The sequence below is a fragment of the Girardinichthys multiradiatus genome, chromosome 1 (assembly GCF_021462225.1).
Source record: "Girardinichthys multiradiatus isolate DD_20200921_A chromosome 1, DD_fGirMul_XY1, whole genome shotgun sequence".
NCBI classification, from domain to species: domain Eukaryota; kingdom Metazoa; phylum Chordata; class Actinopteri; order Cyprinodontiformes; family Goodeidae; genus Girardinichthys; species Girardinichthys multiradiatus.
In genome coordinates this window covers 32974155-33000055 of record NC_061794.1, presented here as the reverse complement: position 1 = coordinate 33000055, position 25901 = coordinate 32974155, and the positions used below count along the sequence as shown (strand labels likewise).

Below are 25901 nucleotides of genomic sequence, written 5' to 3'. Positions count from 1 at the left end.
CTAATGAAGTATTTATGAAAGAGTGGCAAGAATAATGTTTAAAAAGACACCATAAGAAGTCCTGTTTGCAGTTTGCCATGGAGAGGACCCAGCAGACATGTAGAAGAAGGCGGACTGGTCAGGTGAGACCAAAATTAAACTATTTAACTTATGGCTCTCAAACGTTTTCACACCCCTGCAAAAATGCCACATTTTTGTAACAATGTAAAAACATTTTCCAAATATAACAGGAAATATATCCCACACAATTCAACTCAAGAGCAAACAAATCTGTTAGAATAAAACAGAAAAATTATTTAGGGGCAATAGTTCAGCTGCACACCCTCAGACTGATTTGTTGAAACACTTTTTGATCAAGTTTTAAGCATTAAGTTTTTTGAGTTCACACCTGCCATGAATTATAGAGAATCTAATTAAGCTAGGCTAAATTTCGGCTGTCCTAGTTCAATTGTTCTGGCTGTTGCTTATTTCCATCCTTTAGCAAATACCATGGTTTACAAAGGATCCAGAAGGTCTGTGTATCAGTCAGAAGAAGGAAAAGTTACAGAAGAAAAACATACCCAGAGTAAAATATGGTGGTGGCAGCATTATGATCTTAGATTACTTTTCTGCAAATAAACCTGAGGATTTTGTTGAGGTAGATAAAAATATGAACAACTCCAAATACCAGATAAAAGTCAGTTTTGACCCAAACGTTGTGGTGTCTGCTAGAGCAGTGGTCCCCAATCCTGGTCCTCAGTGCACTCTGTCTATCTTGTTTTAGATTTATTCCAGCTTAGGCAAAACTGATTCAGATGACTGCATTGCCTCATACTAACCTTTGGCATACTTTTGTTTATTGTCTATTCATGTCTATAGATCACAAACCCAGCTCACAATGTGCTTAATTGCATACACAGTTCTTGACACTGATGTCATCAGCCCTAATAACCACTTCTATAAGAGTTTCATGTCTCTGGCTCCCTGTAAATAACAGCCAGTGTTGGCTGTAAACAAGCCTTCTGTCTGACGGGTGATATCTCAGGTCATTTCGCTCATTCATCCAGACAAAATATTTTCCATTGTCAACTTTTCCCTCACTATGCATCACTATTAAGCACTAAACCCACTTAAAAAACGGCTGATGTGACAGTTGTGGGTAAAGTGCACCGAGTGACCTCTGAGCCTTGTAGGTCGCTTGGTGACAGTGGTAGATGAGGCTGTGACACTGCTGGATGATCCTCCAGTTCAGGACAGGGTCAGAGGTGTTTTGGTGGGGCAGGGGAACACAGAAGGATTCTCTGCGCCGAGGTCAGCTTCAGTGATGGTAATGAGATAACGAAAAGGACAAAAGTGAGGCGGGATTAATGGCGCAGTGAAGGGGAGCTTACTTTCACTCATCCTTGCTGGTTTTAGAGAGGCTTTATACCTACAGTATGCTGATTTATGGTTATTGTAACGTTATATTGCACTCATTGTCTTTCCAAAATAGAGCCCAGGCATTATAAATGCCGTTTTTTGGTCAGGCTATTCACAAGTGAGTGTCTCCTGTTTTCCTTGTGAAATCCAGAATGAAAGCCTGATGGACAGGGACTTTTAAAATTGCTCCAGACAATAGCAAGCACCCTAAAGGGATTCTGGTAGGAAGTCCTTGGACTTTGCATTAAAAACCAACCCTGTCATGAATTGACAGCGATATGATTACAAGACAAACTCCTCTGTGAAGGTGAAGTAGAATCTCCAGCTTCATGTGTCTTCAGCTTTACTCAGGGGAAGTACAAAAAATACAATCTGACCCATGATCTGATGTCACCTCCATCTCTTGAGGATGAAACAAAAGCAGCAGCAGCATTGTCAGCTGGCACAGATACCACAGTGATCGCTTCCACCATAAATCACCGACATTCAAAAGGATTGGTGTCTGGTGACAGGATGAGCAGGCCAAACAAAGCAAAGTCTGCTGTGACAGAAATTCTTGTAAAGTGAAAGCGACTTTTCGTACTGCGTAAGCCGAGGGTTTTTGTTGAGGTTGCACCTGCGGTACACAAGGAGACCAAAGTTCGATGTTTTCTTTACCTTGAGGGAAATTAAATTAGCAGGTGTGAAAAACATACACAAGCTGTAATATTGGGGGTGATGTGTTCCTCTCAATGTGCCAATTTTCTGCCACACAAAGCATTTTAAATGTAGGCTTTGGTCTTATCAGAGCACCTTCTTTAATTAGTTTGCTATGTCCACATTAACTTCCTTTTAACAACCTTTCATGAATGTCAAGTTTGTTTCTGAGATACTTTCAATCCCACAGGTTATTTCACCTGAGCTGTTTATCTTTGTATCTCCTACAGAGTTAGCATGGATTTTTTGGCTGCTTCTCTGAGTAATGATCTCCTTGCCCAGCCTGTCAGTTTAGTTGAACAGCCTTGCCTTGGGAGGTTTGCATTTATACCATACTCTGCTCTGTAATATGTTCAAAGCTTGGGATAGGTTTTTACAACCTAACCCTGCTTGTTGACTTCTCAGGCCTTTGTGTATTTATACTTAGATTCAATTATTTAACTACCTAACTATGACTTTTAAAGCACTTAATAGCACTGTTTCCTTGTAGCAAGAAGGTCCTGGATTCGACTCCCAGCCAGGGGATCTTTTTGCATGTAGTTTGCAGGTTCTCCCCATGCATGTGTAGGTTCTCTCTGGGTACTCCATCTTCCTACCCTAGTGCAAAAACATGACAATTAGGTTAACTGGTTTCTCTAAATTGCCCTTAGGTATGAATGGGTGTCTGCATGGCTGTTTATCCTGTGTGTCTCCGTATTGCCGTGCGATGGACTGGCGACCTGTCCAGGGAGTACACGGACTCTCGCCCGTAGGCCACTGGAGATGTGACCCTGTACGGAAGAAGCGGGTATAGAAAATGGATGGATGGACTTTTAAAGATGTTTGGTGTCAGTGAATTTTATTTAGGGTTGTCAGATTAAAGGTTGCTGAGTACAGCTCCACACCACTTTTAAAGGTTTTTGTGGCACTAGTTGCCTGTCTTTATTAGACGCTTGACAAGAAGAAAGGCAGAGGGAACAGTAAGAAATGCTGCAAATGATAAGGCACTGTTGAACACTGTACCCTCCGCATATGGCCACGGGTTGACCCCACACCACACTTTTCAGATTTTCATTTGTAAACAATTTTAAAAAATGTGTATATTTACTTTTTGGTGGTCTGTCACATTAAATCCCATTAAAACCCAATACTTGGTGTTGGTCTGTGATAAAATGTAGGGCACTGTACGACTGATAAAACCTTCACAGAACCTCACCAAAATAATTCCAACTATCCCTTTAATGCTACTGACAATACACTAAAATGATTTGACTACGTGTTTACCCGTAAAATCAGATAGGTAGATAGGACCCGTACAGATCTCTCTCTTGTGAGGAGTGGATATTGTCAAGTATCTGCAGCCTCTATCAAAGAGCCTCAAATGGCAGGCGTTTTTCAGAGAGTACATGATTGAGCTCTGCACCCTTACAATATCTCTGGGATCACATAAAGACAACCTTGTGCTCTGCAATTTTGTGTGCGAGCACTCAGGTGCTTGTGCATGTCTCAACCAGAGGAAAAACAAAAGTATGACTGACATAATCATGTGTCAGAAGATTTATGGTCAAAGGGAGCACAGGGGAGAGGAAAACTGGAGAGCATATTTTCTTCCTCCTCCTCCTACTTGGAATTATTGTCTTTAGCTCCGTCCACTTGTTTGAGTGAAATGTTGAAAGCTGTTTGAACAGAATATGCACACATGCAGTAAAAGCTGTGCCTTAATGTGCCTAACACAAAGAATGATTTAACAGCTTTATTAAACTGAAACTATGAGTCATTTCCTCAACTGTTGGTGGTATTTTTATTATTTCTTTTTATAGATTTCCTTCAGAAAATTAAATTCAAAATGTGGAGTTGTGCTGTATTTGTACAAATGAGGACAAGAAAACTCAGATACATTTTTAAAGTTAGTTATAAATGTGATCCACTCGGGCTGTCAGAGCTGATCAAATGATAAAACACAGAGCAGGACGGGTCTTGCTTAAATATGTTTTAAAGACCTATTGTCGGCTTTGACGCTAATTGCTGGCTGGAGCAGAGAGCTGGGCGGTCCTGATATAACAGGGTCATGGGTGCAGATAGGGGAGCCATGGCAGACCTCCAGCAATAACAAAGGGAGTGAGCCAGACAACCGACCATAAATCTGCAGCTACCACCAATTTCCAGCTACTGCAGGTGACGGGGCCGAGGACGCGCTCGTGCGTCTGAATGTGTCTCAATAAATAAAACTCCAAAGGGTAACGCAACCCTACTTCAGAGGAACAAGGATATTACACCCCTGAATGTGTCGGCATGGGCCTGGTCCTGTTTATGGGGAAACACGGCTGAGAGTATAATCAAAGTCCCAGTGATCCTGCAGGGTGTCTGACATGGGCTGAACTATCAAAGAAGATGGCACTTTGTGGTTGTGACTCAACTGGGATGAAGTCATGGCAGACTCTGTGTGGTGGAGCTTTGCACCTGGCTGACAAACACCGCAGGTGGATTTCTGAATTAAACTCACCAGCCACTTCATTAGATACACCTGCCTGATTGCTTGTTAATACACCCAGTAAATCAGTCAATAACATTGCAACAACTCAATGAATTAAGGAGAAAATTAATGGAGAAGAAAGAGAATTTCAGATGTTTACTGGTGGCAGTTATTGGTGTTTCAAAAACTGATGGTCTGCTGGGATTTTCACACACAGCTATGACTTGCATTTACAGAGAATGGTCCAAAAAGAGGCGATGTCAAGTGGGCAGCACTGGTTTGGACAAAAATACTGTGTTGACTTCAGAGAGATCATGTCAATGAAAGAAAGGCAACAGAAGCTAAGATAACCACTATTTAAAAGCAGGGTGGAACATTTTCTCTGAATGCAGCAGATGGGCTAAAGCAGCTGAAGACCACAATGATTGCTACTCCTGTCAGCTAAGAACAGAAAACTGAGGCTACAATTCACTCACCAGCTAACCCAAAATGGATCATAACAGATTAGAACAATTTTGCCTGTTCCAATGAATGTGGATTTCAGCTTCAACATTCAGATAACATGATAAACATTTGGCCTAAACAACATGGAAGAATGTATCCATCCTGCGTTGTATGAATGGTCCAGGCTGGTTGTGTGGGTGTAATGGTGTGAGAGATATTTTCTTGGTGTACATTAGGCCCTTTAGAAGCAGTTGAGCATTATTTACAAACCACAACTTACCTGAGTGATAATGTTTACTATGTCCATCCTTTTATGACCACATACTTCCAGCAGGATAACAAACCTCATACAAAAGTTCAGATCATCATAGTTTCTTAAACAAGATAGTTCGCACATTCCAATGGCCTCAGCAGAGGTCAGACCTCAACCCAATAGGGCACCTTAGGGATGTGGTGGAACAAGAGACTCACATAATGGATGTGTCGAAGCTGACAAATCTTCAGCAACTGCATCAATATGGACCAAAATCTCAGAGGAATGTTTCTGACACCTTGTTGAATCGATGCTGCAGTCATTTCTAAAGACCAGAAGGGATCCAACCAAGTTCGCGTAAGGCATACCCTAATAAAGAGGCCAGTAAGGGCACATTGTTTGTTTTAGAAAAAGACTCAGTATGCTCTAAATAACAGGTCCAAATCTATACAGGTAATTCAAAATTAGCATACCTTTGGGGCAGCTTGCCCGGAGAGAACGGCACATTGAAGGAATCCAAACAAAGCTGGGATTTTTGGCACTGTCTTTCAAAGGTTAAATCACTGCAGGCAAAAGTTAATAGGAGACATATAAAGGAGTTGATGCAACTGGCTGTGCATGAGATAAGGTGATGCGAGTCCTTTACACAAAACCCTAGTTTAGCTTCGACCAGAACCTTTTGAACAGCTTCCTTTTCTTATACAAGCCTTTTGTATCAATATTATGAAAGCTGAAAGCTTTTGTCAGACAGACAAGCCTCAGCTATTATCCCTTCACGCCCTTTTCCCTTTTTACTAGGTAGATTATCACTGTCACTGACACACAATAAGGCTTATCTACTGTAAATTAAGCCTGAATTCTATGCTCAGTTTCACAAAAAAGGTGTTTTTACTGGGAAAAAAAAAATCCAGCACAGGTGAAAACTTTACAAGCTGCATTTGTCAATTCAGGGAGATTACTGGGAGCTAGTTTTCCATCAACACCTTCGGGCCCTGGCTCCTCACTCCACTTCCAGGCCCCTGTGAGAGTGGAATCCATAATGAATGTGGGCCTTAGCATCATTAACATTTTCCTGACACGTCGACTGGCCTCTCTTGGAAGCCGCCCCACATTTTCTCAGCTGCGCTGAAGTTGTTGTAGCAACTAGTGGCCCAGAAGTGAATGAAGCAGATGGGCAAGTCATCTATCACCTGACAGCTCCCACTCCCCCGACTGAGCAAGTCATCACAGTGACACGTCTGCCCCACCGGCCTCATCAATTATGGTGGTACCCTACCATTAGAGGACAAACACTTCTCTGCTTGCACACATTCAACTGCTTCGCAGTCTGCAGGATGGGCCCTCAATTAAGCCTGAATAACTTTCCCCCTCTGAAAGAACGTCTCTCTTTTGGGACGGCACCGCACACATTGTGCTTGCCTCCTAAAAGCTGATTTAGCGTCATGGTGACCAAATAATACAGGACAACATTTATCTCTATCTGATGATAAAAGGTGGTGCAAATCTCAATAAAATGTGAAGACTCTTTTAGTTCTGGTTAATAAGTAATGACAACTAAGTTTTATTTATATGACAAAATCTCTACAGTTCCCCTCCTAAAATCATTTTTGAGAAAATTAAAGTTTGTTTCAGTTTGTGATAACAAAAGAAGCCATAGAATATTTTTCTATCATATTTTTTTTTTCTCAAATGCACCAATCAAAGGTTTTAAAGCACTCTGACTTGCTGATACTGAATTAGTTTACGGAGATTTCTCCTTAAGAAATATAACCAACAATAAAATGCTTTTTTGTAGTTTCTGAAAAAGAAAGTAGAAAAATGAACTCTCTGACAAGAGCTGATTTCTACTGTGTCATGTATGAGCTACAAATACAGTAAAAGAGCATCACAACTCAAAAAAAAAGATTGGCATTGTAAACAGTCTGTAGCATGTTATATTAGCGATGAGCATCATGAGCACACTTATTGCGGTTACTAATAATACGTTTGTATTCCCTGTGGAGTAAGAAGACCCTTCCATAAAGTGACATTTAAAAGATTTTCTAATTCAATATTTGTCATGAAAAACCGAACTGGACTCTTCGAAAGGATAAAACCTTGCTGTAATACTTTCAGCTTCCTGTTATTTGGTGACGTCTCAGTCTGAGTTGTAGAAGCCAAGATGAAAAGTCGACAGGCCATGAAAACACAGTTTTCCTTCCAGAACCTTCTAAAGCTTTTTTGTTTTCTCTTATTTTGTTTTCAAACACCTCACTGATGCTGAAAATAGCTGATTCTTCCCTCTGTAAGAACTTCTACACCAAGGCATTATTGTCAGTGTGGCCTTGTAGAAGAAACATACAATGTGCTTTCCAGTTGGAAGAATATCACATTTTTAATTTCTGAAGGCACGGACCACCAATCACTGATCAGGGTGGATCAAGTGTAAAATCATCCGATTTCAGTCTTTCTGACAAATTTCTCTGTGCATCTCTAGTTTTTCTTTGGCTTCAGCTTGAAATTGGTGATGTGTGAGGAGTCAATAATGAAAATATAGTCTTGTTAGAGTAGGTCTGTTCCTGTATTCCATCAGTAGTAGTCATGAAATGCAGTAAACAAAGGTTGAACACAGACAGATATAGACAGCCTCTATCTTGTACAATATACAGCAAGCGATGGCAGTGACAGTTTGGGCCAACTGACATATATCAGCTTTTTTTTCCACATGGGGTTTATAGACAGGTCTCAATGTCCACACTTGACAATGAGTTGGAACAGTAAGATATAAATAAAACATTCATATAAAAATAGGCCTTTACAAATATATACTCTATTAACTATCATTTACCAAACGTGGAAAATGTGCCCATGTTTTTGATCAGCACATAAGTCCAGTAGAGCCAGGTTGAAGTGAAGATAATGAGTACAGCATACGGACCTCTACCTCAACAAGTGGGATTTTCTAGACTAGCAGCAACAGAAGAAAGTAAAACTCACAAAAAGGTAGATAGGTCAATGGGAGCAGCCTACAATGGTTCCAGTTGGAACTACATTATGCTACAATGTGACTCAAATCCAGTGTGTTAACTATGGACATGTTTGATTGCTTCAACAAATTATAAAAACTGTTGACATTTAGTTATTTTTTGACCCATACTGGACAAAATCAGTAGTTTTTATAGAATAAATTAATATCAATAAGTCTCATTCTCTAAATACAGCATGTTAAATATTTCAAATGGCTATCACTAATTTCGTCTGTGCACAGGGGGGCGAGAACTGTGTGTCCTGCCCAGCATCACATCCACCTCAATTCATTTGCATCTTGTGAAGTCCGAACAGAGAAAATGTCAGTACATGTCCATTTAGCTTAAAGTCTTAGGAATTTTGCTTCAGTGACTCAAAGTGTTACTCTGTCCCATTTTTCAGGTTACAGTTTTCATTACCAGTGTTTTATCAGATTGTTGTGGTCCTGCGTCCCAACAAAGAGACCAAGAAGAAGGGTGAAGAGCTTCTTGTGCAAAACAACCGTGGTACCCAATCTTCAGCTTGCTGCAAACGCAACACAGTAGTTGTTTGTTACTTAAGAAAAGACTGCAAGCGCAGGCTTTACACACAAAACATACAAAAACACACACTCACAACATCTCCACACACACAGACACACACCCTCCAATAAATATTCTCATTTGCATGTGTACACCTCTGTCCTCTCGCTGCAGGTGTTGCATTTCACGTAGCAGCACCACAGGAACTTACAGTTGCACTGCCAGACCCGGGAGTACTGATGCGTGTTGTATCCCCTGCCGCAGCACATCAGGTCGCAGCCACTGATGTGCTGCATCATTGTCTTGTTGCACACCCTCCCCTGTGTCCCCAGGCTCCCCGTCACCGGGTCGGCCTCACAGTAATTCGGCGACTTGTCTATGTACACTAAGTCCGTGTCCAGCGGCTTCCGGTAGGAATAAGGCTTCTTGATTTTCAGGAATTTCGGACGCTTGTTGCGGCTCGCTTTGACTGGCTCCACGTGCACGGCATGGGCATATTTCTCCTTTAGAATGTAGCCCAGCTCGCGGAACTTGGGAAGTGTAGTCCAGCAGGTTTTGGTGGTGCAGGAGCCCGAGACGCCATGACACTTACATTCCAGTCGCATATTTTTCTCCAGAACCTAGACATAGAAAAAAAACCAAGGTGAAACACTGACAAATGTGAGAGCACCACTTTCAACCAATATTCCAGTTTATTCCAGTGCAATGTCCAGGGTTTAAAGTCAAGCTTAATGTCTTAAAGAACAAAAGACAACTGAAGAAATGAAGAATTCAATATTGTGACTTGGAAATCTACTACAGCAGGGGATTAAATGCTGCCTACCACACAGTAGTGTGATAACATACACAGAAGCCAGAATAATGTATCAGATTTCATGCCCTGTGTCTGTAGTTACCACACTCAACCCACAAAAGTCAAGAGTGACTGTACAAAGTGCAGAGTGACTAGGATTACTGCTAAACCTGGAGCTGATGACAATGAGAGGTCAAACAAATTTTCCAAAAATGCTGTGTTTGGTATATGATTCGGTCTCCCAAAGACATTTGGAGGAAATGTATGCCTGTGTTTTGGCAAAAAAAGCTGCAACAGTAAACGCTAAACACAAACGTGTGAACGAGAACTTCTTCCTGCTTGAACCCCTTTATAAAAACCTTGGCTTCCTTTAACCATCAGTTGTCTTGTTACTAACACTTGTGACAGCTATTGTTCGCACGTCTTCCACCAGGGAGCTGAGTGCTTCTCCTGTTCAGTGTCACCGCTTTTGATTAGCATAAATAAAGAAGTTGGTGGGGTGGGGTGGGTGGGTGAGGGTGGTGGGGGGATATCAAGACAGAGGCTCTATTTATTAGCACAACGAAAGCGGAATAAGAGAAGCAGCTCGAAGACTGAATCCACAAGTGCAATCATTTCCCTGGGAGGCAATTTAGCTTTACAGATAGTCCAATTTGAATTCAAGGTGCAAAAACATGCATCGGAAAGTGATCTGCATTTTACAATCAGGCTTGAGGAGACTTCTCAGCCATTGCTTTAGACGTGTTGGTTGTGAGAATTAGGTTATTTTGGCAGAGGCATTCTAAGAGGGGATATCTATTAACTTTGGTCAATGCTGCCTCTAACCCTGACTTTGGCACATCATTCTACCCAGTGTCTAACTCTCAGACCAACTGGAGTCTCTTTGTCACTCTGCAGTGTTTTGCAACCATGCATGCAGGAAAAACATGTGAATGAAAACAACCAGGCAAGATTTTCTCCTTGGTTTTTATCATATTAGTCTTGTTCCTCATTATGTTTTTATGGCGTAATCTTCAATGTTTTGTTGCTTTGATTCTTTCTGCTGTGAATAAAAGATGATTACATCTCCTTTTCTGAGCTAAACATGACCAGTTTTATAATATGAAATGAAATTTTTGACCTAACTCAGACTCTATAGTTGTCTTGTAAACTGCACTTGATATAAAGATAGAGTTTATCTGTTTTACAGTTACGGCAATCCTTCAAAAGAGAACAGATCCTCACCAATGACAATCAAACCAAAAAGTAAATACCCCCAAGGTGCGTGTGCAAACACATTTCAACTGAAGTGGGTTTGTAAGATTACTAAGACTGTTGGTTGCAGATTGTCATAACTGTAACTGAAGACTGTCTTAGTGGTGTAAAACATGGGGGGAGACAGAGTTAATGCCTTTTCATACTGTTTTCTGTGCATGGATCTGGGCTGTAGTCAAACCCTGAGACTTGGACAGTTCTTCCTTTAAAAGCAGCTCTTGTTTAAGCTCTTGCTTAGATTTTACTTTTTCTGCTTATGTTTGAGGTTTAATGTAAAACAAAGTTAAAAAACAAAGTTAGTGGATTATAACACATAGAGAATGATCATGTTGAGAATGATCCTGTTGTGGTGGCTAGCGCAAAAGGCAACATATGACATTCGCAAAGTGAGCCTTTGTGTCAATGTTTCTAAAAATCTCTCGATATCTATTTCACAGGTATAGGCCACATATAATTTTTTTAAATCTCCGCTTTGGACAGCATTTCAAAAATCCCAGTTTTTTATACAAAAAACTCAGGCACCAACCAGCTGCACTACACTGGATATTATTTTAGACTGATAAATTTTCCAATGTGTTTAAACAAATCTCCATCTACACCCTCAGTAGAATTCCAAACAAAAACTACAGTTTAATGCTAGAGCTTTATGTCATTGTTTTGAAATCCAGCCGAGTATACAAGATAGAGTTTGTAAAAAAAACTCCACTTTTAGGAAACATTCCAAAAAACTTGATGTATTAGTAGGAGGTGCAAATCGAGCGGAAAATCTTGCAAAAAATGCATGGTAATCTGTAAAGGTCCTGTTATAGATTTATATGTGAGAACACATATTTTCCCTTTAAAGTTGGAGAAAGTACATCTTCTCATTCCTTACCTTGCGTCCCACCTCATTATTATGGAGGTTCATTAGAGTCCTTGCATTTTGCTTGACCTCCCGAGCATCGATGAAAACTTTGGAGAAGCCCAGTCCGTAGCGGATATCTGCCGAGCAGCCTCCCCACTTCCATCCTTGGTCTTTGCTGTAGAAACCCTGCTTCTCCTTGTCACAGCTGCAGTCACTCAGGTTGCCCTGCGTACAGGCGGCTGTGATGGCATGGGCCACCCCTGCTGCAATGATTGCGTAGGTGAACGCAGCCTCTTTGCTGCCTAGGGGAGCAGAAAAGATGGTGATCAATAATGTGTGGATAGAATGCACTTAGAATCTGTGAAATATTTAAGTATATAGTGTATCTCCTTCTGTTGAAGTGAATTGGATAGATTGTTAAAAGGGGGGAGAACAATTATTAACTGGCTGTGTGCTTACATCATAGTCCTGCTGACATATCACTCAAGAGCTGCAGTGTTTTGAAACCTGACCTGGAAACTGTCCTGCCCATGAACCAAAATGTCTGCTAGCGGTATTGTCAACAAAGCTGCATGAATAAGAGGGTTGTCGGCAAGGAAGGGCTATTGATCCACTTGGAAGCTGCTACATTGTGTGTACACTCGTAAGGTAGGGATATCAGAATCTTCACTCTGCTATCTGTTATCTGTCCCCAATTCCAGCTAACAAATCATTTACACATACGGAAATATTGGCAAAATAAGTAAGGGTTTGACAGAAAGTCTGAAAAATATCTCAGTAATGAGCCAAGAGAAAGATAATTATATTCTCAAAGAATCATAAAATCCTTTCTCGCAATCAAGACCATGCTAAAACAGCTTGTAATAGCATAAAGGTGTTTATTGGTAAACACAATAAGCAAGAAGAATGTTTTACTTTTCATTTTCCAATCTTTGATTTATCAAAATGCAAACAGGAAACTGCTGATCGTGACATCCATCATATCTATGTGTAAATAAACTCCTCTTGTCACTGTTTGCTCTAAACAAACATCATACATTCTTTGTGCTTCCTCCTGCCACACTGTTCACTATGTAAAGCTGCCATGTTTCTGATAAACATCTTGGATGTGTGCCCTAGCCATTGAAAGAAAGTGGGAAAAAAAACCAATTTTGAAGCATCAATTATGTGGACATTTTTATAGATTTGATGGGCGAAGAGCCAGAAAAGAAGGTGTGTCAGTGCAGACTGCACCGTTGTTAATTCTTTCCCCTTCAGTTGTGAGTGCACGGGTTCCCTGCAAAAGATGGAATGAAGTCTACATGACTTCGTAAAGAGAGATGGAAGGTTTAAAATCCTGGTTTAGACACAGGTTCGAGGAGGAGTGGTTGTTTAGTCTTAGTTCTGATCTAAGACAGCTTAGCGTAGGCTCTGAGTCAATTCACCACTTCACTAGCTCCTAACCCCATGTTTTCCCTATGCATTCCCTTTTCATCCCTTCTTCCTTCCGTTTTGTACCTGTATGAAAACCATTTCATACGCATGTACTACTCATACCAATGGCTTATATAAAATTTATTTTAGTTTTAATTATGTATTTTCATACATTTTGGTGATGAATAATAATAAAAAAGCCCACATCTCAAGTATAATTTCATCCCTCCATTCATCCCTGGTCTATATTTGCTTATCTTTGCAGAGGCCTCCATTTCTGAAAGCTTTGTATTATCCCAACTTGTTTCCACTAATTTCGTTCTGATCCCTATTTTGTCCATTGTCACTCATGAAATGGGACAGATTATGACCACTGATCAAATTAAAATACTTCTAAGTGACCTCCGGCTAGTAGATACTATGCCCGGAGTCATATTAAAGCATTTCTTTTACAATAGACTATGATTAGAATGTAGAAAATAGTTTGTTTTCAAAGTGGGTATTAAACATTCCTTTGGCAGGTGCCAGTTGATGTATGGTTGGTACAAAATGTCCCACAGTAGTCGCCACCATTTCAAACTCAAAAGGTTAGGTACAAAAACGGAAAAGCCTTCAGAATAACTAAAAAAATCTATGTTTTTAGGCAAAAAAAAAATCCAATTTACAAGGTGTTTCACCATTATGTCACTTTGCTGATCTCTCCGTTTGCTTCAAGAACAACTGCAAGCAGCTAAGCTCCCCCTTAGTCTGGGCATCAACAATGCCATCTATTTGAAACCATTCACTCTCTATGCTAATCTGACCAGTGAAACCAATCTATTTGGCATGGCTGTCCAGGCCATAGACTTGGAGGAGAATAAAACCCCTGATCGGCTGAAAAAAACTCCATTCATAACGCAGATTGTCAAACCGGACTGTTTTAATTTCAAAAGAATACAGAGATAATCCTTTTTTGCAACAGCAGAAAGCAACTATGCCTGAAACAGCTGGTCAAAGCTGCCAACTATTGTGTTTAAGAGTATTTGTGAGATTTTGTTATGTAAATATATTCATCTGAAGTAGGAGGAAAATGTCTAAAGAAATATCTCAGTCCTTTCTCAAACATTTTTACAAAACATCTGATGCAACTGAATCCTTCCTCTTTCTGACATTATTTCACTTGTCATTTTCTTGAAAGGTTCTCCTTGAAAATGACAAAACTCCAGATGTAATCTGCCTATATCCTCAATATTTATCCATCTCAGCTGCAGGAACACTGACTTGGAATCATTTCTATCTCTTATTTAGCACTTGCTTTCCACTGAGCTGTTACTCACTGTAATTTATACCCGTGGTAAGCTCTACATCCTTCCAGTGAGAGCCACGGCACCCATCACCAGACAGGATAAAGACCAGCGAAAATGTGTCTCTAGAGACTCTGACTGGATGAAAAGAAAGGCTGCCAACATTCAGAAGAGCTTTGTTCCACTACTGGCTTCAAAATACCTTTTGTACATGTTCAGAAAGTCCCCCCTCAGCAAAAAGTCAGTGCAATCTATGCCTGGTGTAAATGGCACTAGCTCCTTAAGGGATGCTTGCAGGTGAAATAGTGCAGATTATTGACTGGAGATAAGAAACACCACCTAAGGTAAATGAAAAATGATGTCTATCAAGCACAAACAATTTCTGTTTTATCAAGAGAACAAGTCATAAATCATTTCTATGAGTCCAGATTTTAAAGGTCACAAATATTGATCATTTTTATAATGGAAGTCATAACAGAGGCCAAGGTAAAGGATGGGATTCATCATAAATTAACCCTTAATTGAGCTCACAATCATCTTATAAAACAAGTTTATACTTTTTAAATAAATATAACAAACGCCAACAGACAGCAACATACCCACTTTCAACTCTTTTCCGAAGACAGTCCTCTCTCCAAGCGCAGAGCAGTTCCAGCGCCCGTTTTTGAACTGAAACTGACACTCGTTGATGCCCATTTGGGCTCCCTCTCCAATGACGATAATGGCATCGGGGCGACTCTGGCAGATAATCCGTTGTCTGGGAGCCAAACCGGGGATCTTGTTACAGATTATACTCGCACCGAGGGCCACCACCGACGAAAAGCCACTGCAAATAAAAAGATGGATAGAACTGAGAGTTTGCCCAAATCATTTAATATTAACATATGTACCAAAACCATTTAACAGGTCAATCGTCTATTATCTATGCTTACTGAGTCATTGTATCTAGATAAGTTATAATTGCAAGAGTTTTGTATAATTTACAGACAGGCTATTATAAAATAAAAGCACCCGCTTATATAGTATCCCAATTGGCCTTCATTATGCTACTACCTGTTTAGAAGAAGATAAAGGACTTAGATGTTTCAGAGAGACTAACATCTTGAAATCTGCAATTATTCCTATCAAAGTCTGTTCTTTCTGGGAATTAAATTGCTCTTAGTTGCTGATCAGAAATTAAATAAACGCGCCTCACCCAATTTTGAGGTAAACAATCCCTAAACAAAGCAAAACTCTTAAAATCCAGCGTCGTGTTCTCCGGCTCATTGCGGCCCAGCTTTCAGTTTCATGCACGGATCTGCAGAGGTGATTTTAATAACGCGCCTCGCTCCTGTTCTCCGCTCGACCACGGCTCAGGTAACTCCAGGGGGAAGTCCAAAACCACGAAAAGCATCAAAACAGAAGAAGCCCGGAGGACTTTTTTACAAACCGAGCGGGACAGCATCCAAACTCCCCTGGCGAGCCCCCCTCCGGATTGGCCCTCTTGTCATTGCGAGGGTGTCACAGGTAACCCTTGGGGTGAGCAAGTGCGATTATCTCTTTCTCACAGTTCCTCTGCTACCCGCAGGTCTTGGCTATATATCTGCCTCATCTATCTGGGGCGTGTTCACAGGAGACAAGGGGCCCTGCTGAAGAATCCCGCCAGGGCTCAATCTCAACACACACACACTGTCTCTCCCTGTACTTCTGTACACTCCTTAACAGAGAATTCACCTTGACTGATTGAAACTGCAATTAATTTGGTTCGTTATGTGAGTCAGGGTGTCATGCGCATGTGTTTGTTTCAGCGCAGCTTACAAAAGGTTTTCACAACTGCCAAGAAACACAATGCGAAAGCCAAGAATAATTATTACTTTAATTACTAAATGTGATCCTCAAGTACAGACTGGGACAGAATAATAACCTTCTCTGTTTCCTCTTCTGGTCCGCAGGAATTTTGATTTAGCATTTGTGAAAATATAATTATTTTTTTTTTTTATCACGAATGAGTTTGAGTTTTTTATTGTGTGTTTATATAAAACACTATAATTTCTCAACTTTGTATATTTAGTGGATGCTACAGACTGTGTGTCTCCCTCCTGGACGCTTTTTTCGGATCCACAAACCTTTACAATAGTGACATCTGGTGGTAAACAAAATACCCTGCAAGTGAATGTTGAACTGTTTGGTCCCCTTGCGTTTTCCGTAGCCTCGCTTCTAACTTTCCGTCGGATTCTTCATCCTGTTAAAAAAATTGTGCAGATAGTGAAAGCCGGTGTCAGTATGGATCACCATCATCCATACCTCATCGGTGACTGTCTTATTCATATTTTCACATTTCTGACCGAGGATGACTTAATCAGCGCTTCTACCGTGTGTAAGGTAAGACGTCTCAATTGCGGAAGTAGCTGAAGGAATCATTTTCTCTTGGAAGAAATATATATTATATTGATTTTTTTAATGCATTTTCTCAGGACTGGTATGAAGCTGCAGAGACTCCATGGTTATGGAGGTGAGTTAGTGTTTTTATTCAAAGTTTTAGCGAAGATAGTCTGTTTGACTCATTTGTTTTTTTATGACAGAAAGAATCAACCCGTCTTTTAATCATGTCACACTGTAAACAGCACTTTTATGAGTTGTAACGATCTTCTTTTAATTGCTTTTTCTAGGAACATTGCGTTCTGGATTCCCTAGATCTGTTTGTATCTTTTGACAACGTAAACAATCAGACTCTGCTCCCACGCCTTTAAATGTGTGCATGTGTCTAAAGGCCCAACTATTAAATGGTTCCAGTCATATCTAGTGGGGAAGGTTCTCTCTGTCCATCCTGGTCAGTATTCCTTAGCAGCAGTCCCATCACATTATGGCATGCCCCAGGGTTCTATTCTTAGTACTCTTCTGTTTTTTTTTTTATCTGTCTCCCGGTTTTTCTTTAATAGCTACTGTTAAGCCCAATATTTTTCATACACCTGGCAGATTTAGGTTTAAAGTAATCTTTTTTTTTTTTTTTTTTTACTGGAAGTAATATTACCATTTTGGAGTGGCCTGTCCCAAGTGCTGAATTTAATCTGATAGACAACTAGTGGAGGAAGCTAAAGACTAAGGTGATGACAAGGAGGCCTTTCAACCTAAAAGACTTTGAGCTGTTCACCAAAAATAAAATGTCAAAATACCAACAGAAAGATGCAAAAAGCTGATCAGCAATTATAAAAAAAGGCTGATTGATGTAACACCAATTAAGTTTTTTCTATTGGCTGTTAAGAAAAAGTATAAATAATTTTTAACATGCAATTTCTTTCACCTTTCTTCCTGTGAGACAAGTTCTGGAACTTTATTCACTAAGAAAACAGTAACAGTTTGCCAATGTTTCATCTTCATACAGATTACATTTGGTCCAAAGGTTTAAAAATCCAGTGCTGTGTTTTAGTGTTGTATTGATTTGATATTACCATGCTAATGTCATTGAACGATAGTAATTACATTCAGACATTTATTTTGTGTGCTCTTCAGGAGGATTTGCCTGCAGCGTTGGAGTTTCTGTAACCTTGCCGCCTTGGGGGGTGACCACCTGAATCACTCATGGAAGAGATACTTCCAGCGGCGATGCCACCTGGAGAAGAACATGACACAAGGTCGATCGGGACATTACACATGCAAAAGCCTGAGAGGGCACACAGGTATACGTTCTCTTTCTGTACATCAGAAACATCCCTAACATGACTTCATGATGCCTCTCGTCTAACCTGTGTGTCAAACATCCTTTTCTTCAGGCAGGGTGGTAGGTCTGGTATACCTGCAAGGGAATTCAAGCCTAATGCCAGACCTCTCTAAGAGCAGTGCAGTGGTCTGCAGTGCATCCACTGATGGGACAGTTCGAGCATGGAACATCCAAAATGTCAGTGCAACCCTCTCAGCGATATCTTTCAAACATCGTAGACACAAACCACTCAGGCATAGGATTTTGATTGTCATGGAATATGCAGCCCCATATGCTGCAACTGCCATCCACTGTCTGAACAGTAGCTCATCTGTTGGATTAGAGTGCCTGGAACAGAATTTGATTAAAATGTCAATCAATAAACCTTGTTTGTGATTCTCCACTATTCATTCTTGGACAAATGCTAGTAAAGGTGGGGTGTTCTCACTGCATACTGGCAATACTCCACAGGAGCTGCGGTTATTCAGATGCTCTCACCCAGTCGTCACAATTTGGCCCCACCAAACTGGCTCAAATACTCACACTTTCCAATTGTTTCTGCTTTTTGCACAATGGTAACCAACTCCATTCATTTGTTGTCCTGCGTGTTTTAGATACATTCTTGCTCCAGCATCTAATTTAAAGACCAAAATACCTCTTCACAATGTCAACAACTTCTGCAGAGGGCTCCTTATGAACCACTCATTTGATACAGCTGTATTGAACTAAGGGGAACATCTAAAACATGCAGGGCACTGGCTCTTGAAGACTGGGATTGGCCACCCCTGTTCCAAGCACATCAACTTTGAGCACAAAGTTGCTGCCTAACATATACCACCCACTAACAGGTGTTATTCACTTCACCTGTCATAATCTCTTGCCTGATTGTTGTATTAAAAACAACCATTTTGAAGAAATTGTTTGGCTTTTAATCAGCCTAAAATCACCTTTGTGTTTATTGATGCATTTGTCTTTATATGTTAGTTAAAATGGATTTCCCACTGCTGGTGTTTAAATTAAAATTATAACATAAAATCCCTTCTATATAGCTATAGTGATAGGTGATATGGTGTTAAGGTTCACATTTAAATGACAGTGTTAGATTTTCCTTCTGCAAGTATACTTTGAATTAGCCATCGGAAAACCTTTGCCCCACATTTCTTACTGCATATTTGAAAGATTGGCTTGTGCTGTGATAATATCCCTCATTGAGGCATGATCTTTGTTTTTGTTTCTCAGGGCGAGAACCTGTGGTGTAGTCCTGTACAGAGTCCTTTGACCAAGATCATAGTTGATGAGAAGCAGGAAGTTATTATCACATCAGACTTTGCTGGCCTCATTACGACCTGGCAGGGCCAGACTGGCCAGCAGCTGGCCTCTTTCTCTACTGCTTCTTCACACTGTACATTACTGCAGTACAACATCAACAATAATTGGTTTCTGACTGTAAGTCGCCCCAAAACCTCCTGGTTAAATATGTAGATTTTTTTCCGTGACAATATCTTCTCTTTCAGGTTGGAACAGACCAGGGATCAATTTGCACTCTAGCTGATTTGACTTTGACTAAAACGTCCAGTCTAATGGTGTGTGACTCTTTCAGAGTTGACATACTCCTAGTTTCACCTGACAAGAAGTGGATTGTTGCTGGAACCAAGGAAGATGCTGATTTAAGTCTAAAGGTATTTGTTTTTGTCATTGACTGCATAACTCTTTGTGTGTGTGTGTGTGTGTGTGTGTGTGTGTGTGTGTGTGTGTTCCTGTATTGGCATCAGAGTGAGAACCATTTTCCCGGTTTCACCATCAAATTGAGGACCGTTTGTACCAAAGTGAGGACAATTTGCTGGTCCTCACGACCTATTTTGCTAACGGTTAGGTTTAGGACTAAGGTGTGAATTGACTTTAGGTTAAGGTTAGGGTTAGGCATCCACTGGTAATGGTTAGGTTTAGGGTTATTGTCAGGGTTAGGGCATAGAAAGGGTTGAAAATGACTGAAAATCAATGGAAGTCAATGGGAGTCAACACATGGTCCTCACTACATATAGCAAAACAAGTGTGTGTGTGTGTTTCCTGCTCCAGTCTGTTTCAGCATTACCTTTGTGCAAATACCACCAGAAGGAAAGGTGATGATAAGGCTTGCAAATACTTACACATTCATTGGACACCTGTGTCTTTTTACGTCTTCTTTTCCAGGTGATTTACAGCGAAAGTTTGACCTCACCGTCTGAAGACGAAGGTACTATGTGTCAGTCTGTGCCAGTCCCGGGGTGCCAAGCTGCTGTCTTCATACCCACTCAGCCCGCCAGACTGGCCATCATCCACCACACTGAGCTCAGAGGCAACAAAGCCCTCACTGTCTTCGATGTCAGCATTAAAAAGATGAAGTACAAGACGGAGATCCAGGGTGAGGGCTGATGTGTAGTACAATGACTTGAAAATTACTTTAGCTCTGAACTCAGATCGTTGGGAAACAAAAAGTCTGTTGGTGAGTCATCCAGGAGAAATGTCTGCGTCACCGCAGGAACTGTTTGGAAATCTTCCTGGCACTAGTATTTTATTTAGCTTATTCTAATGGCATGCAGAACATTTTTATTACACGTTCAGTGGATTTAATGATAACAATGTGCAGTGCCAGTGAGAAGCTTACATACTCATCATTGCCATGAAAAACTCTTTTCAGGGTGATATGACTGAACAGCAAACAATGTGAATGAGTTTTAAGAACTAGAATGACGAGCACCAATTTGAATTATTTTCTCTTAATTCACACGGGGTCAAAATTATACATATAGGCAGAAACATATTCATAAATCTCCATTAATCTTTAAAAAAACTTTACCTTGCAGGGTGCACCTCAGCCACATGCTTTTTGTACTGAACAACAAGTTCCTTGCGTAATTATGACCGGATATTTATTCACTCTACCTATCAGAATTGGTGGAGCTCCTTTGCATTGGTTGGTTTCCAGACGAATTTGGCTTTTAGGCGTACCCCATGAATTCTTTTGTTATCACAGTTGAGGTCAGGGCCATTCCAGAATTCTTGTCCAAATGTCAACCATCTAGCTCTTTGTTTGAGAGAAAGCTGTTGAATCTGGAGCTATACATCCTTTATTATACAATCACTTTATGCAATGCTCCTGTACTACTAGTTGTTACACAGACCCTCAGCATGATGCTGTCGCACCCATACCTGGGAGTCGGGACAGAGCTCTTAGTTTTCAATGTCTCACCTTGACTCTTCCAAACATTCGTCTTGTCCTTGTGGCCAAATATCTCAATCTTTGTCTTGACTGGTCATAAAGACTTTCTCCAGAGGACATGGACACTTGTCCATGTGGCCAGCTGTAAAGTGCATGTTGGCATTAATCTTGTTTCTCTGTGAACAGGGACACTGCTGTTCCGTCGTCTTCCAGTTCATCATAGACTTGAGCTTTTTTCCTGACTGGTTCTAGAACATCGTTACCAATTTTCTTTCATCTGAGGGTGACATCTTGGGTCAGAATGTCAGAACATTATCCTGTTGGACCACAATTGCGTTTAACAGCAGGAAAATGATCCCAAACCCACATCAGAGGTGGTTTTGGAGTGAATAAAGGAGCCTTAACACTAAGATTCTCGAATGACCCAGATCTTAGCTCTGTTGAAAATGTATGAAGTATCTTTAAAAGCCTTGCCTAGAAACTAAAAAAATTAAATGAGCACTACTAATTCTGATGAGAAAAGCAATCAAATATCAAGCTAGAGTTATCCCTAGAGGGCCTTTCTCATGGCTACAAAAACTGTGTTATTTCTTCGGAACTTTGTTAGGGACATTTGCCATTTTTGTTTGCTGTATGTGTCTTTACAAAGCCCAAAGTTTTATATCGGTGCCTGTGATGGTTATTTGTGAACTTCCCACAGTACGTTATGTAGCGATTTTGTTTTTTCTTGAATTCACCACAGGTTTAGAGAACCTGTTATGAATAACTGCCTGACCTAAATATAGTGATCAGATCAGATAGATTGAGTTTTTGTTGTGAGCTCGGTCCTCGACGGTGTCTGCCGTGTTGCGCCTGTGGGCGGGGGCTGGGGTGGCGTTGCGTGGGGCCCTTTCCTTGCTGTCGTGGCGCGCTGTGTGGTGGAGGCAGGACGCGGGTGGGGGTGCTTGGAGCGGGCCTTCATCGGCTTTTTAGGGATGAAGCTCACCTATGGGAGTGTGACTGTGCTGTGAGGGGCGGGATTCATGGCGTTTGGGTTCGGGGGCATGTGTTTGATATCTGTGTCCTGGTTGGCCCAGTGTGGGGATTCATGTCGAGGTTCATTAGGGGTGGGGGGCTCATGGGGTTGGGATCGGAATTCATTGGGGGTTCGGACTATTTTATCCTGTGGCGGCTCTGGTTGGCGGGCTGGTTAGGACCATGTAGACCCCTCTTTTGTACATGGCCCCCTCTCTGGATGAAGATGGGGGTCGTTGGGGACTGGGGTTGGGGCCGGGGTCGCTCAGGTTCAGGCATGAGCCCGGTCTAGCCTGGACCAGGTTCAGGTGCTGGGGCGGTCTGCCTGTCTCCACCCCCGGAAGGAAGGGGACCACCTCCTGGGTCCGGGGGCTGGTTGTCTCTGTTTCGGCACCTCAACCACAGGTGTGCTTTACAGTAGTGTAAAGCACACAGCCACACAGTGGAAATGTGTTCTCTGGAGTAATGAATCACTCCTCTCTGTGTGCCAATCCAATGAGGGAGTTTGGGTTTGCCATTTACATAGAGAAAAGCACTTTCCTGAGTGCACTGTGTCAAGGCTCCAGTTTGATGCAGAGGGTATTATGAGGTGGGCCTGTTTTGCAGGAGTTGTGCTCGGCCCTTTTAGTTCCAGTAAAAACAACCCTTAATGCTTAGCAGACAAATAAATTTATTTGGAAATTTGGACAAAGCTCCCAGCGTTTTGGTAACAGTTCCAAAATGATTGCACACTAGTACAAAAAGCAGTTTCCACAATGAATGAGCGAATTGGGAGTGGAAAAACTTGACTGGCCTCAACCCAACAGAACACTTTTGTGATGAATTAGAATGTAAGAGCTCAGCCTGACCTCATAAATGCTCTCCAGGAGAAATGCTCAAAATTCCTTCAAGCTCACTCCTAAACCTTTGTGGAAAGCCTTCCCTTAACACCTGTTATAGCAGCAAAGGGTAGGCCGACATTATATTAAACCCTTTGGATTAAGAATTGGATGCCGCTTAAATTAATGTGTCTGTCACACAATCTCTTTCCACCTTTAGTCCAGCAGGTGGAGACCTTCTCCTTGACATTGAACAGCTTCTCCTCACACATCCTCCTAGAGGCCAAGAACAGCAACTGCATAGTACTGGCAGCCGAGGAGCAGCTGATGGTGTATTCGCTGAAAGGAGCCCTGCTTGCTAGTTTTAAAGATCATAGCAGGCCCATCTCCTCAATATGTGTGGTAGGCTGTTTTTATTTCAGGTTAAGAGTTCTACTTCCTCAGCTGGTCTAAATTTTAGAGTATTAAATTATGAATTTGGGTTTGCAGGACAGTTTTCGTGTTGTGACGGCGTCTCAGGACCTCTCCTTACGAGTGTTGACGTGGAAGAATGACCCAGACAATGGGCTCACTCTGGAGAGTCAGTACCACTTGCTGGGAGGCTCTCAAACAATGTCCAGGTTTGTGCATGCTGTACCATGTCAGTGTCTCTGATCTATCCACAAAAGCTTCATCTAGACACCAGTAATTACCTGAGATGTTCCAATCAAGGTGTTTCTTACCTGATACCGAGTAATTTAAGATTATGTTTTTGCTGACACAGAGTCCAAATCTGATACCATTTGAAGTTAACAAAATCAGTGCCATGTGTATGCCTTGAAAGCTCACTAGCTTTAAAACACAATAAAATAACCTGCGTGTTACCGGGTCTAAATAAATGTTGAAATTGTTTTTCCCACATAACTCATTGGGCAGTGGCAGTCGAGATATTACTGGCTCGCTTTTTTTCTTGTGAGCAACCGACATTTTTCCCAAAGTCTAGCATATATACCCTCTGTTTTGATATGACTCATTGATATTTTAACACATTTTAATATTGTTTGATATAGTGAGGGCAAAACCTACAGAGCTGTGCTTTACAAAAAGTGCTTTGTTTGAAAGTTTTAATTTTTAATATTTTTATATAGCCTTTCTCTCTTACTGTAAAAGCTGTTGTGAAAGGTGAAAAACACTTAAATTATTGGGGAAAAACAAATAGTTTTTTTTTATGTGCATGGTATATACAACTGTTTTGGGGTTTACAAATGAAAATAGGTTGTGCAAAACATGGCTGGCTAATTGGAATGTCTATGTATTTGTGTATAGTCATTTTACATGAGTAGCAGTGGCTTTGTAACCCTTTCCAGACTAATATATTTTAAGTTGTTTAGCTCTGGGCATGATTTCTTTTTGAGATCTTTTTGCCTACTTTATGTCAGCTAGGTTCTATGAAAATGTAGATGGTCAAATTGAGCTTATTTTTTTCAGAAAGCTTCTTGAAGAGGTTTAACATTTAAAACAAGGGACATAAAAACATTTTTTTAAAGGGTGCTAAAAGTGGGCTGCACTGTGGTGCAGTTTGTACCCCTGTTGCTTTGCAGCAAGAAGGTCCTGGGTTTGATTCCCACCTGGGAGTCTTTCTGCATGGAGATTGCATGTTATCTCAGTGCATCCATAGGTTCTCACCAGGTACTCCGGCTTCCTCTCACAGTCCAAAAACATGACTGTTAGGTTAATTGGTGTCTCTAAATTGCCCTTAGGTGTGAATGTGTGTTGTTTGTCTTGTGGGTCTCTGTGTTGCCCTACAATGAACTGGCGACCTCTCACCCGTAGACCCCTGGAGATAGGCAGCAGCTCCCCTGAGACACTGTACGGAAGAAGCAGGTATAGAAAATGGATGGATGGATGGGTGCTAAACAGGCAATGTTTTTGGCACACAAAGAAGGAAGTCACATGGTCTCATTAAGTCACATGACTAGTTTTTGCCAGAGAAGGGTTTTCCTGCAGCTGAAGATGGTACTTCCTCCTCTTTCTGTGACACACAGGGTAGCGATTTATTTATGCAGTGACGAGGAACCATTTTCAGGACAGCATTGTACACTGAAGACAAGTGATGTCTCCGGCCTTCACCCTTATTTAGTTAGGGTTATTCCACCCTCACATAAATAGCCTTGTGACGCCTCTTTTGAACCACCTCTGCTCTTTGTCCAAAATATTCAATTCAATTCAGTTTATTTATATAGCGCCAATTCACAACACATGTTGTCTCAAGGCACTTCTCAAAAGTCAAGTACATACATTCCAATTAATCCTAACCATTGAACATTGCAGTCAGATTCATTTATTTTTCAAATTGGATAAAAAGTTTTTCTATCTAAGGAAACCCAGCAGATTGCATCCAGTCAGAGACTTGTAGCATTCCCTCCTCCCGGATGAGCATGTAGAGACAGTGGACAGTCACTGGCGTTGACTTTGCAGCAATCCCTCATACTGAGCATGCATGTAGCGACAGTGGAGAGGAAAAACTCCCTTTTAACAGGAAGAAACCTCCAGCAGAACCAGACTCAGTGTGAGCGCCCAACTGCCACGACCGACTGGAGGTTAGAGAGAACAGAGCAGAGACACAAAAAGAACACAGAACCACTGATCCAGGAGTACTTTCTATGGGAAGGAAAAGTTAATGTTAATGGATGTAGCTCCTTTAGTCGTTTCATCTAGAAAGAAAGAACAGATCAACTCTGAGCCAGTTTTCAAGGTTAGAGTCTGAAAAAGAGCACATAGAGTTTGTTACAGTTAAGTTCAGTCAATCGCCATGTCTAGGAGAGAGAAAGGGTTAAACACTAAAAGACAGGGCTGTG

General features: G+C 41.1%; 2 protein-coding genes across 6 annotated transcripts in view; one reads left to right on the top strand and one right to left on the bottom strand.

The window, feature by feature from the left end:
- Positions 1-7779: 7779 nt before the first annotated feature.
- Positions 7780-20318, bottom strand: LOC124868961 (protein Wnt-7a). 4 transcript variants are annotated; one of them, XM_047366645.1, is made up of 5 exons: positions 20181-20318; positions 16463-16578; positions 14957-15183; positions 11692-11963; positions 7780-9390 (listed from the first exon to the last, which is right to left on the bottom strand). In XM_047366645.1, the coding sequence occupies exons 3-5, from the start codon at positions 15051-15053 to the stop codon at positions 8908-8910; spliced, it is 852 nt and encodes a 283-aa protein (XP_047222601.1). In that variant the 5' UTR covers positions 15054-15183; positions 16463-16578; positions 20181-20318; the 3' UTR covers positions 7780-8907. The 4 variants fall into 4 exon arrangements, with proteins under 4 accessions (XP_047222601.1, XP_047222607.1, XP_047222595.1 ...); XM_047366651.1 differs by having other exon boundaries at positions 16499-16578; XM_047366639.1 differs by lacking the exon at positions 16463-16578 and having other exon boundaries at positions 20181-20317.
- Positions 16500-25901, top strand: part of fbxw12 (F-box and WD repeat domain containing 12) — a 12951-nt gene continuing 3549 nt past the window's right edge. The window contains exons 1-9 of one of the 2 annotated variants that reach the window (XM_047366615.1): positions 16500-16718; positions 16811-16848; positions 17847-18013; positions 18107-18231; positions 19273-19479; positions 19548-19712; positions 20224-20434; positions 23285-23466; positions 23554-23684. In XM_047366615.1, coding sequence (XP_047222571.1) covers positions 16620-16718; positions 16811-16848; positions 17847-18013; positions 18107-18231; positions 19273-19479; positions 19548-19712; positions 20224-20434; positions 23285-23466; positions 23554-23684 — 1325 coding nt within the window. In that variant the 5' untranslated portion in view covers positions 16500-16619. The other variant, XM_047366624.1, reaches the window with a different exon arrangement.